The 12,867-nt window shown below is 49.8% G+C and overlaps 1 protein-coding gene across 3 annotated transcripts; it reads left to right on the top strand.

The window, feature by feature from the left end:
• Nucleotides 1–3,755: 3,755 nt before the first annotated feature.
• On the top strand, nucleotides 3,756–11,796 carry MPI (mannose phosphate isomerase). Of its 3 annotated transcripts, none has more exons than XM_060618034.3 (8): nucleotides 3,775–4,367; nucleotides 4,848–4,975; nucleotides 5,681–5,881; nucleotides 6,532–6,673; nucleotides 7,239–7,421; nucleotides 9,408–9,581; nucleotides 10,351–10,553; nucleotides 11,084–11,796. In XM_060618034.3, exons 1-8 carry the CDS (start codon nucleotides 4,352–4,354, stop codon nucleotides 11,300–11,302), a joined length of 1,266 nt encoding a protein of 421 aa, XP_060474017.1. In that variant the 5' UTR covers nucleotides 3,775–4,351; the 3' UTR covers nucleotides 11,303–11,796. The 3 variants fall into 3 exon arrangements, with proteins under 3 accessions (XP_060474019.1, XP_060474017.1, XP_060474018.1); XM_060618035.3 differs by having other exon boundaries at nucleotides 4,317–4,444; XM_060618036.3 differs by lacking the exons at nucleotides 10,351–10,553; nucleotides 11,084–11,796 and adding an exon at nucleotides 10,277–10,341 and having other exon boundaries at nucleotides 3,756–4,367.
• Nucleotides 11,797–12,867: the final 1,071 nt, after the last annotated feature.

The raw sequence follows: 12,867 nt of genomic DNA, 5'->3' as shown, positions 1-12,867 counted from the left end.
AGTTCTTGGTGTGGCCTCTAGGTCCTATAGGATCTGCCCCCAACTATTATTCCCACTCCTTCCTGTGCCCACCCTCATGCATTCGGGCCTTTCTAGTGGCTTTTCAGTTTCTCAAACATTCCTTGTTTCCTCCTGCCTGCGGGCCTTTGCCCATGATGTTCCCTCTTCCTGGTATGCTCTTTAGTCCATGCCTTCATCATCCTTGGCTAGTTAACCCCAATTTATCCTTTTACCCAAGTTCAGAAGCCTCTTCAGGAGTTGCCTCTCTACTCAATAGGTTAGATCAGCTCCTTCCCCCACAACAAATGCTTATATTACCCTATAGTTTTGTTTCACAATACGTATTGCAGATTATAAGTATACACTTGTATAGGTGGTTATTTGTTTATTTCTCTCCCTCCCAGTAGACTGTAAGCTCCAGAAGGGCAGGAGTAGGGTCTGTTCTGCTCACTGTTGGTTTTCTGGCACTAGCAGTGTACTGAGCACATGATAGGCATTTAGTAAATATTTATTCTTACCATCATTCACTTTTCTTACCTTCCTCTTTCCTGTCTAAATTCCAACGATCCTTTATGGCCCTGTTCAACTTTTCTCCAGGGAAATTTCCTCAAGCAAGAGAAAGCAAGAGAGTCCACGCTTGTGTGCCCTTAGAAATTATCTACCTCTAACCCCCCACGACCACTCCTCTGAGGGCAGTGTAGAGAAACACTCTTGGGTTTCTCCTTTGATATTCACACAAAACCCTTCTGTAACCAAACGTGGGTTTCCTTTTCCTCACATTAACCAATTTTCTGGCACTAGCTCAGTAGCATTCATTTCAGCTCGGACACTGTCTACCTGAAGTTAACAACAGAACCCACAGGTTAAGTAAGAGCTCATTCCACAAGATTGTCCCCACTTCAGATGCCAATACCAAGCCCCAGGTTGTCACCTGTACTTCTATAAACCAGGGTTCCCATGACCCCCTCTTTAGGTTCGATAATTGGCTAGACTGGCTTCCAGATCTCAGGGAACATTTACTGGTTTGTTGTATGATAAAGGATATACAGATGAGCAACCAGTTGAAGAGATACACAGGAGCTCCTCCCTGTGGAGTTGGGCGTGCCACCCTTCTGGCATATGGATGTGATCACCCACCCGGAAGCTCTCCAAGCCCTTTAGTTCAGGGATTTTTTTTTTTTTTTTAATGGAGGCTTCATCATGTAGGCATGATTGATTGTTAATTTAATCTCTCCCCTCTCCCTCCCCAGGGGACAGAGGATGGGAGAGGCAGGGCTGAAGTTCCCAAGCTTCTACTCATGGCTTGGCCTTCCATCCTGAAAGCTATCCAGGAGCCCACGAAGAGGTGCCTCCTTAGGACCAAAGTTGCTGTGGTCACCCAGGAAATTCCAAAGGATTTAGGAGCTCCGTGTCAGGAACTGGGGTCAAAGGCCAAATATTGAAACAAAAGATGTCTCACACTTTGATTGCTTAGGACATTACAAAGGTTTTAGGGGCTCTGGCCAGGAACTCATTTTACCACAACATCGTAGGCAGCATAGAGATCTTTGCTGTCTGCAGCCTGAAAGAACAGGCCACAGAACATGAAGCAAGCCTGCTTCCTCCTTGTCTGCTCAGCCTAGTACAATGCTGGGCTGATGAAGAAAGAATGGAACTTGGTATACCAATGTGGAGCTTGCCTACCCATCTGTCTCTAAAGACCTCTGGGATCTATCCACTTCTCTGTGAAAGAGACATCATGCAACTATTTACTCATTCACTTATTCAACAGGGGAAGAGGTATAGCATATTGGAACTCTGTACTCTTAGAGCAGTTACTTCACTTCTCCAAGACCTATCTTTCTCATCTCTAAAATGGGGCTAAGGGCACTACCTATCTCATAGGCTATGTTGACAATGAAATGAGACAATTTTCAAAAAGGGCTTAGCACAGTATTTAGTACATAGCAAAATAAATGTCAGCTGCTGTTATAGCTTGAGCTATAGCTGGGTACTGGCATAAATATGAAGCTGAATTACGTATAAGGTCTAGTAGGGAAAAGAGAAAAGAAAGCAGATCATCACTAGATAATAAAGCGTGATCAGTTCTACTAGAGAGACAAGCAAGAGGTAAGGGTGAAAGGTTCTAGGGTCTCCAAACATACCAGTCTCCCTTGCAGATAGATTTTTCTGTGTGTAAGGAAGGTAAGAGTGGAGTGGGGTGGGGCTCTGTCCCAAAGATCTAAGTTCTTTCTTCCCTGTGTAGAGATACTATGAAGGAGTGACTCTGGCTTCAGTGGTGGTAGTGGGGGAGGTGCTCCAGAACACTGCCCACCCCACCTCCGTGCCTAAACTAATCCTTCATTCTTACATTGGAAGGCTCATAAAGCTGGAGGAGCTGGAACGAGGTAAAGGAAAGGTATTCAAAGGTAGGAGGTATGTGAGATGTGCTGTTTGTAGGATTCTTGTGTTTTTCATTTTATTATTCCTCAGTATATGGTGAAGCTTCTTTTGAAATGCAGGCTGATTTATCTGAGCCAGGGGACCCCAGGAGAGGTCAATGTCCACAGCTGGGCAGGGAAAAGAGCACCCCCTTTTCCCCCTGGGCATGTGAGGTACAAGCTGTGGGAATTAGTGGTGGGGTGGGGAAGCAGAGTCAGGACTGTAGCCCTCATTCCAGGTGCCCCAGCTGGTGGCCCTCCTCCTGGGCTGCTGAGTGAGGTCCGGATGTCAGAACCTTTTTCCAGAGGATTTATTTAAAAAAATTTTTTTAATATTCATTTATTTTTGAGACAGAGACAGCATGAGCAGAGGAGGGGTAGAGAGAGACAGGGAGACACAGAATCCAAAGCAGGCTCCAGGCTCTCAGCTGTCAGCACAGAGCCCAACACGGGGCTCGAACTCATGAGCTGTGAGATCGTGACCTGAACCAATGTTGGACGCTTAACCGACTGGGCCACCCAGGTGCCCCTCCAGAGGATGTATTTTAAAAAAAATGTGTAATGTTTATTTTTGAGAGAGAGACAGTGAGTGAGGGAGAGTCAGAGAGAGAAGGAGACACAGTATGCGAAGGAGAGTCAGAGAGAGAAGGAGACACAGCATGAGCAGAGGAGGGGTAGAGAGAGACAGGGAGACACAGAATCAAAGCAGGCTCCAGGCTCTCAGCTGTCAGCACAGAGCCTGACACGGGTCTGGAACTCATGAACCGTGAGATCATGACCTGAGCCGAAGTTGGACGCTTAACTGACTGAGTCACCCAGGTGCCCCATGATTACTCCACAAACAAGGCCCAGCCCAGCCTTCACCATGCCGAGCTCCTGGTGATTCTCCCTGACTTCCATCTGTTTGACATGTGAGCAGCTCAGCCTGGAGGAGGGGCTGGGGTTTTGTGTCCTGCAGTACTTAAGGCAGGAAGGATCAAAGGAGCATGGAGCGCTGACTGTCTTCCTGCATCCCACATCATCTCATCTCACCTTCCAACATACCTGTTAGGCTGGCATTATTATCTCCCTTTTATAGAGGAAGAAACTGAATCTCAGGTTAAGGGCCTTGCATGTGACATTTGACATCATCAAGCATCACTGAGTTCCTTCTTAGATCACAGCAATTCTTTGCTACTGACAGCTACTCAGTAAAACCTGAGGTTCTCACAATAGCCTGCAAAGTTCTGTGCACTGCCTTTCCTCTCTGACCACCTCACGTGTACCACCCCCCCCCCCCACACACATATATACACACGCTCACTGCTCCAGCCACATTGGCTTCTCTGCTATTTATTCCAAAATATAACAGACACATTCCCATGTTCCCACCATAATCTTTGCTCAAGCAGTTTCTTCTGTCAGAATATTCCTCCTCACCTCCAAGTCTGTGCTCAAACCTCCTCTCCTCAATAAGACTTCCCTAGATATTTTAAATTCTGCAAAGTGCTTCCTACTCCCACCCCCACTTTTTGTAGCACTTCTCTCTCAACCTCCTATATGACTTGCTTATTTATTATACCTATTTGCCCTTTCTCCCTTCACCAGAATGTAAGCTCCACAAAGGGAAAGGGATCCTTATCGTGTTCTTGGATCATCACCAACCCTTAGAACAGCCCGCGATATTTTGCCGGTTCTCAGTAAGTCTGTGTCCTGTGAAGGACCGAATGAATGAATACTGAGACCCAAGATTGCGGGCGGTAAGCCTCTGGGCTGCTGATCGCTGGAGGGTGTGAGAGGCATTGAGAGTGCTCCCAGTGGCCACCCCCGGCAAACGGCCCTCCAAGGAGGCACTCGAGGAACTACATTTCCCAGGAAGCTCTGGGTCAGGGGCGTTGCGGGTGCTGCCGGGAAGTGCATACGTGCCAGAAGCCAGGTCCGGTACCGTGAGGATGGCAGTTCAGCAAGGTGGGCTGTCGGCTGTGTTGCTGAGGACACTGGGGGAGGGTCGCGTCGCGGGGAACCTTCCCGACCTGAAATGCCAGGTGGGACCCAGGCTTGCGGCTCCGCGGAAAGATGGATGGGCTCTGGGCAGAGGAGGGGGCACCTGCGATGGGGATTGAGCCATTTCAGCGCTCGAAGGAGGGTCTGGCGGGGAGGGGCCGCGCATGGGTCACTTCGAGACGGGGTGCTGTCCAATAGGTTCCTCCCGCTTCCTCCTCGTCACCTCAGCGCATCTACCTGACTCATGTCCGCGGAAAAGCCTTACTGCCCGCTTTACAGATGGGAACATCGAGGCCTGCGGAGAAGGGTCTCAACTAACGACCTACAAACCCCTTATATGACTGTCCCCCAGACAAAACCCTCAGCTCGTGTCTAGTTTCCCCAAGACAGTAGGGTCAGGCCTCAGGAGTGGGGTGGAAGCTGACCCACTCTCTATGCCCTCAGTATTCCCCCTTTCCGGTGTGGTGCAGCAGTATGCCTGGGGGAAGACAGGTTCTAACAGTGAAGTGGCTCGGCTGCTGGCCAGCAGTGACCCGCTGGCCCAGATCTCAGAGGACAAGCCATATGCAGAGGTGAGACCTGGGTTGTGTTTGACTTTACCAGCAGGTGAGACCAAGGGGTTCCTTCACTCAGAGGGCCTGGGGCAAATCATTTAGGTCAGCTGGGAGAGGGAGGCAGCAAAGAGGGAGGGAAGCCCTCTTGGCTCTTCAGATCTGGGCAGGCAATGAATCCAGATGGTAGCACCAAAAGAAGAGAGGTTTTGTCATAATTGGCTGGGATTTCTGGTATCTTCCTTCCCCCAAGAACTACCAGCACTTACTGAATTTTAATTCAGCCCTCTTTGACAATTAAAACTTTGACTTTTACATCTTAATAACCTAAAATATGTATTTTTCCTGCCCATTTAGGTGAGATAAAGCCAAAATATAAGGCCAAAGGCCTCTACTTCTGAGATTGGAATAAATGAATGTTAACCCTTCTCAGAGGCATTTGAGAGCTTTTTAGTGACCTTGACAGTGCAGGTGTCATTCTCCTGATCGGACAGATGAGAAAATTGAGACCAAGAGATCAGAAATAACCAACCCAGGCTTCCACAGCCGGTTGGAGGCAGAGCCTGAATTGGGTCTCCTGACTCCTGGTATGCTGGGGTCTGCTGCCTTCCTGTATGTCTGTGATGGCATGAGCATTTATGCCCAGGCCTGGGAGGCCTGTCTCGGGATTCAGGTTGGTGGTGTCCGGTTTTTCCTTTTTCCCTCCCAAGTTTTATGTTTTTCCAGTTGTGGATGGGGTGCCATCCCCGAGGAGATGCCAAGATCCTTGACAATCGCATCTCACAGAAGACCCTAGGCCAGTGGATCGCTGAGAACCAGGACTGCTTGGGCTCAAAGGTCAAGGACACCTTTAATGGCAAGCTGCCCTTCCTCTTCAAAGTGCTCTCGGTTGAAACTGCCCTGTCCATCCAGGCACACCCTAACAAGGTACAGGATTAGAGTGGAGTGCAGAGGTCGGGGTACAGAAGAACTCAGGTCAAGGCCCTCCCACTACTTTTACTGCTGCTTTTACCCCACCCACGTGCCACACTCCAGCCCAAAGCTAAATTCAGGCTTGACGACTCCCAATTTAGCTCTGGAAGGCCAGATGCTGGTGACACATGCTGGCAGCTAAGTCTAAGCGGACAGCTGACCAGCCTGTGCCCAGGGAGTTTCCTGGGTTCCCCTCATCCAGCCCAGGACTACTCTATCTGCTGTTTTCCCACCTGGCTCTCTCAGAAAGTTTGCCTTCCAGGGCAAGGCAGGCACCCTAACTATTGCCCCAACTCCTAGGCATTTGTGTGTCCAAATTTCTCATTTCTAGATGGGCAGAGTAAGACCCAGAGAAGACAGGGATTTAACCAAACTTGCACAGCTTGTTAGTGTCTGAGCTTGACTTGGTGTTGGGGTTTCCTGATTTGCAGTCCAGGCCCTGAGTTTCTGCATTATGCCCTGACTGGGCTCATTGCCAAAAGTATGAAGCCACTGCTTTCTGGTGACCAGGGCAGGTAGAGAGCAAGGGCTGGGTGGGACTGGTGTCCTGCTAGGTATGATGACTGCACCTTGACCATCCTCCTCTTCCCTTTGCCATCCCACAGGAGCTGGCAGAGAAATTGCACCTCCAGGCTCCACAGCACTACCCCGATGCCAACCATAAGCCAGAGATAGCCATTGCCCTCACCTCCTTCCAGGGTTTATGTGGCTTCCGGCCAGTTGAGGAAATTGTGACATTTCTGACAAGTAAGACTGGGCAAAATAGAACATGCATATTGGGCCTACGGTGCATAGGCAACCCAGGGCAGAGCTGGAATAGTGGCAGAGAACAGAGACTAAGTGTCACAGTAATTGAGGGCCTGCTTAGCCCTATGAATTTTTTTTTTTTAATTTTTTTTAATGTTTACTTATTTTGAAGGAGAGAGAGCCTGAGCAGGGGAGGGGCAGAGAGGAGACACAGAATCTGAAGCGGGCTCCAGGCTCTGAGCTGTCAGCACAGAGCCTGATGTGGGGCTCGAACCTACGAGCCGTGAGATCATGACCTGAGCCGAAGTCGGATGCTTAACCTACTGAGCCACTCAGGCGCCCCTGGCCCTATGAATTCTTAAAGCCACTGGGGTGGACCTGTGAGACCAGGCTCAGGTATGGTTGGTAGGGCTGGTGGCAAGCAGTTGGTTTTCACCTCAAAGTTTGCTTAGCATTGCCTGGCTCCTTGGTTAGGGATGGGATAGGGAGGCCTCTTCCGACTTCCCACTCGTGCGGGTTCCACCTTGCCATTCCTGATACGGGCCCTGGCATGGCCTTCCTGCAGAGGTGCCCGAGTTCCAGTTTCTTATTGGAGATAATGCAGCAACACAGCTGAAGCAGAGCCTGAGCAGTGACTCCCAGTGTGTGGCCTCTGCTCTGCAGAGCTGTTTCTCCCACCTGATGAAGAGCGAGAAGAAGGTGGTGATAGAGCAGCTCAACCTGTTGGTGAAGCGGATCTCCCAGCAAGGTGGGTGTTGTAGGCCGTGCGGTGCCCCCGGCCTGCACTGCCCCAGCATGGGCACCAGGCACTGAGGAGGACAGGGTTCTCAACCTCTCTGCTCAAAGTGCATCACCAAAATGGGCCTTAGATGACTTTGATGGTCTGTTAGTAACTGAGCGTTTCTTTCCTAGTCTTTGTTTCTCTAGACGGCTGGAGACAGAGTGGCCTGGAGGACTTTTAGGAGGTCTTCCACCTAGGCATTCTGAGATTTCCCCAGCCTTACAGTTGTTCTCCATGGATGGATTTATACTTTGGGCCTAGAAAGTAGGAAGGGTACATGGGGATGCTCATCCTCCTCTTCTCCAAAGGCCTGAAGCCCAGAGCTTTCAATCAGATCTTTTTTTAATTACATATATAGATATAGATAGATAGATAGATAGATAGATAGATAGAGATATATTTCCTTAAATAGCTGCTCCGTGCCCAACCTTGTGCTAACTAAGGAGGGTTCAGGAAATGACTGATGGGCGTGGCTGTCACATTTGGGTCTGGAGGTTAGTACAAGCAGTATAAAACAAGGCAGAGTGGATTCCAGCTCTGAGCCTATGTGACACACATGATGAGGCCCCAGCCCCTTCTCCAGGCGACCCCAGAGCTCTTCTGGCTCTCTACACATTTCTCCTGTCACCTCTGAGCCATAGGGAGCTCTTTTACCCAAACATACTGTTTTCTTTGGATTCTTTTGCTTTTGGTGTTTCTGCTTGCATGCCTCCCCTTTATACCTATTTGCCCGTTCTCCCTTCGCCAGAATGTAAACTCTACAAAGGGAAAGGGATCCTTATCTTGTTCTTGGATCATCACCAGCCCTTAGAACAGCCTGCGATATTTTGCCGGTTCTCAGTAAATCTGTGTCCTGTGAAGGACCGAATGAATGCATACTGAGACCCAAGATTGTGGGCGGTAAGCCTCTGGGCTGCTGATCGCTGGAGGGTGTGAGACGCATTCAGAGTGCTCCAAGTAGCACTCACGGCAGAATGGGATACTCTTGCTGGGAGCTCCCAGGACACCCTGTTCATATGTGAGGTGTAGCACCTATGAGTCTATATCACCACATGCATCACCTGGGTTTTCTCCAGGCCAGGAATCTGTCTCCTTGAGACTGTGTTCCCAGTGCTTAGCACAGAACAGACATTCAGCATGTCTGTGTATGAAGGCTCAGAACCACCCTCCAATCCAGAGCAGCCAGTTCCTTCACTGTGACACTGACACATTCAGCTTTTACTTACTCATGCCCTCCCCACTTCTCTGCACACTCAAGAAATCTCAGCTCACCACCCTCCCCTGCCCCAATTTCCAAGACTTCCCTCACTAATCTAGCCCAGGCTGAGGTCTCCCTCCCCTGGTCAGTCTCCAGGACACAGTTTTGGCCCTGGGCTCATTCTGCCTCTTGCTCTCTGGGGTAATCAACCATCTTGGTTTGTCTGGGACTTTTTCTGAGACATGTTATGTTCAGTGCTGTGAAATAGAAAGGCCTGGGCCAACTGGGGCAGTTGGTCACTCCACATGGAACTCTTGGGTTATCCCTTAAATAGATTGAGATTCTACAGCAGTGGTTCTCAATTAGGGAACACTGGCAACTGTCTAGAGCATTTTTTGTTTCAAAACATGGATTGGGGTGCTAGTGCTATCTTGGTTGTAGAGGCCAAGGATGCTGCTAAGCATACTGCAATGCACAGGACAGCCTCCACAACAAAGGATTATCTGGCCCCAAACCTTAGCTCTTCCAGTGTAATGCTGAGCATATAGACGGTCAGAACAAGGGAAAATGGCACCTCTGTGGGCTGGAAGATCAAGGAAGGCCAGCCCACAAAGGGTGGGGATGTGGCTAGACAGACACACCCACCAGTTTCTAGATTTCTGAGGGTAGGGACTTCCCCAGGACTTGGTGGCCGCGGTGGGGCTGTAAACACCACTGGGGGTTCCTAAATGGCCTTGGGGCACTCTGACCCTCAGTGGCTGCTGGAAACAACATGGAGGACATCAATGGGGAGCTCTTGCTGCAGCTGCATCAGCAGTATCCAGGTGATATTGGATGCTTTGCCATCTACTTCCTGAACCTGCTTACCCTGAAGCCAGGAGAGGCCATGTTTCTGGAGGCCAATGTGCCCCATGCCTACCTGAAAGGAGGTGAGTCACATTGTTTTTTTAAGATTTTTTTTTTTTTAAATAATCTCTACACCCAATGTGGGGCTCAAACTCACAACCCTAAGGCCAAAAGTTGCACGTTCCACCAACTGAGCCAGTCAGGCACCCCTAGATGAGCAACGTTTTAGCAGTGAGTCTACCAAGCCTACCAAGCCTTGCTTCCTCATTTAGATAAAAGGGGGAGGGGGTGGTCAAGAAGAGACCTTTAAGGTCCCATCCAGCTCTGACCTCCCAGGGTTCCTGGGGTGGGCAGGGAAGTAACCAGTAGGGATGGAGAATGACAGCTTTGTGTTATATACTGCTTGACTCTTCACACCCTTTGAGGTCCCAGTACTCTCACGCTGAGTCTTATGTGCACGTGTGGTTAACAATTTGAACCCAGGCTATAGGATAAGGCTGCTGTTCTCTCCCCTACGTTATGCTACCTTTACATGTGTCTTTACCCAGAGATTTTTATGCGAAAATACATTCTCACAGAAAGGTGTCACATTTTGACTCTTGGCTATCTGTCCACTCATGGACAGGATTCTGTGGTAGAATAGTCTGGGGAGGGTTGGGGCTCCCCCAGGGGCTAACGTGACTGACAACATGCAGGTGACCTACCACCTGTATTTAGTATCTCATATCTTAGCCCATTCTCCCAGATTATACATTTCACACGTTTTACCCAACGTTAGGAGGCCCGGCCCTGGAGAGTCTAAATTCAAGGCATCCTTCATCAGGTTAGTGCATGACAACTGTCTGTCCCTAGACTGCGTGGAGTGCATGGCGTGTTCAGACAATACTGTTCGTGCTGGCCTGACACCCAAGTTCATCGATGTGCCAACTCTGTGTGAAATGCTCAACTATACCCCCAGCAAGGACAGGCTCTTTCTTCCAACACAGAGTCACGAAGACCCCTACCTCTCTATCTATAACCCCCCTGTGCCAGACTTCACTGTCATGAAGATGGAGGTGAGTGGGGAGGGTGGGGATGGTGGCAGCTATGATGGGTGTCTTTGTGTGGCATGAAAAAGCCTGGCAAGGGGCACCTGGGTGGCTCAGTCAGTTGAGCATTGGACTTCAGCTCAGGTGGTGCTCTCATGGTTCATGCCCCACATCAGGCTTTGTGCAGACAGTGTGGAGCCTGCTTTGGATTCTGTCTCTCTCTGCCACCCACCCCTGCTCATGCTCTCTCTCTAAAATAAACATTAAAAAAAAAAAAAAGAAAAACCCTGGCAAGGTCCACAATGTGGCGTGTACCTGGGGCTGGTTTTCCTTTCTGTTAAGCTCACTTGGTGGGGGGTACGGGAGGCATAGCCGCAGGACCTACCCACTCTTCTTTGTACCAGAGACCGGATGTGGGCCTCCATGCTGACAAGAGCCTGAGCATTGGGGAAGATAACTGAGCGCTCCTCTCACTGTCTTTGGGGTTGTCCTGGGCCCACTGTGAGCCGATAGGAACAGAAAGTGAAGCGCATCATCCTGCTGTTTGTTTTGCCCAGGTCCCTGGCTCCATCACTGAATACAAGGTCTTGGCAGTGGACTCGGCCAGCATCCTCCTGATAGTACAGGGAAGAGTGACAGCCAGCACTCCCACAGCCCAGACACCAATCCCCCTGCAGCGTGGTGGGGTGCTCTTCATTGGGGCCAATGAGAGCGTCTCACTGAAGCTCACTGTGCCCGATGACCTGCTGATGTTCCGAGCCTGCTGCCTGCTGTAGAGACCACAGCCTGTCTGGCTCTCCTCTGACAGTTACCCTAAATCCTAGCCAGCCTCTCAGGCCCAGCTCAAACCCTTCCCTGTTCTGGACCTGGGTGTGCACTGGAAGAGCTGGGGTAGAGTAGCAAGCTTGAAGGTAGTGCCTCCTGAGCAAGCCTAGGACAAACCATCATCTTTCTCTTGGGAGAAGGACCCCGATGAGAACTAAGAGCAGACACTCCCCTTGTATTCTCACCATACCTCAGCCAGGCTGTCCTCAAGGCAGGAGGCAGCAGCTGTTCCAGCCTATGGCATTAAGCAGGCTGCTAAAATCTAGTACTATTTCAGCATCACTCACAGCAAAAGGATAGGCCATTTCTAAGAACAGGGTTCTGGCCCTGGGACTGCCCATTCCCTCAAATGCAAAGGAGGGAAAAGAGTAGGCCTATGGACTCATTACTCATTGCCACTCTCTGACTCTGTCAAAGCAATTAAAGATCACTGTGTTGAGGCTGATGTAGAGCAGTCAACCTTTAGTGTTCCAGGATATCCTTTCTGGATATCCAGTTTTTGCTTTAATTTCTGCTTCTAAGAGCTCCCTGTGGAGGGCAGGCTGGACTTCAGGGCTCTTTTATAGGAAGGGCAGCCGGCTTCAGCCTTAGATGCAGAGCTTGCAGGCAGGCCTTGAGTCCTACATATGGGGAAGGTGGATCTAAAGACAGGTACTGTCAGTGTAAGATTCTCCTCTCCAATGTTTCAGTTGGCCTTAGGGCCAGGATCAGCATGTTAAGGCCAGCAGACTGGACCTGGCCACACTTGTCATTTACATACCATCCAGCTGCTTTCAGGCTACAGTGGCAAAATTTAGTAAATGCACCAGACTGTAGGGCCTGCAACACCAAACATACGGACCAACCCTTCCGAGTTTGTCAGCCACTTCTCTAGAGCACATTCAGTCACTGTATACACAGGGATTTGGGGTCAGGGCAATCCAGTTTGTGTTGCGAAGAGAAACCTAGCTACTTTTTCTAAACTGGCAGGAAATATATAGGGCGTCTGCTCTTCCCGTGCCTACCCTCTAGTCTGCAAGAGGTGGCACAGCTGTCTGTTCTGCCACTGAAGTACCTGACTGCAGTCCGAGATCCTGTCACCTCAGACTTAGCAGAGAGCCAGGCTGTTGGCTCCTTCCTGTGGGGTAAGGGTTTAGACTGGCACAAAAGGATCTTCTTGGGCTACTGCCCACACTAGACCTCCTATACAATGGAAATCTAGGAAACTACCTTCAAAAAAGTTCTGGCCAATCTGTTCTGGGGTGTCTTTTTTTTGGCCTCCAAGTTTTCTTCAGCTAAAACCCAAAAATGACCTGAGAAGAAAAGGTCTGTCAAAGGGAACGCAGTCTAAAGAGAAGTGCTGTGCAAAGGCCTGTTCCATCCATGGTCTCCAATGACACAGGCCTGAAAATGATGCCCATTGGGAATAGTAGGAACAAGAGGTCCTAGGAGGAATGGTCACAGTTGGGGCTATTAGGCTGTTTCTTCATTTCAGAAGGCTGTGGTCTAGGGCTTTCTTTAAAATCCTATCGTAACA

The sequence above is a fragment of the Panthera onca genome, chromosome B3 (genome assembly GCF_046562875.1).
Source record: "Panthera onca isolate mPanOnc1 chromosome B3, mPanOnc1 haplotype 2, whole genome shotgun sequence".
In the NCBI taxonomy this organism is placed as follows: Eukaryota; Metazoa; Chordata; class Mammalia; order Carnivora; family Felidae; genus Panthera; species Panthera onca.
Note: the sequence above shows the minus strand (reverse complement) of the source record. Positions and strands in the feature narration are given on the sequence as shown.

Bases quoted from the DNA above. Each gene is read 5' to 3' on its own strand.
- MPI (XM_060618034.3), top strand. The intron at 5,882-6,531 runs GTACAGGATTAG...GCCATCCCACAG, and splicing joins TCCAGGCACACCCTAACAAG to GAGCTGGCAGAGAAATTGCA. The intron at 10,554-11,083 runs GTGAGTGGGGAG...TGTTTTGCCCAG, and splicing joins TCACTGTCATGAAGATGGAG to GTCCCTGGCTCCATCACTGA.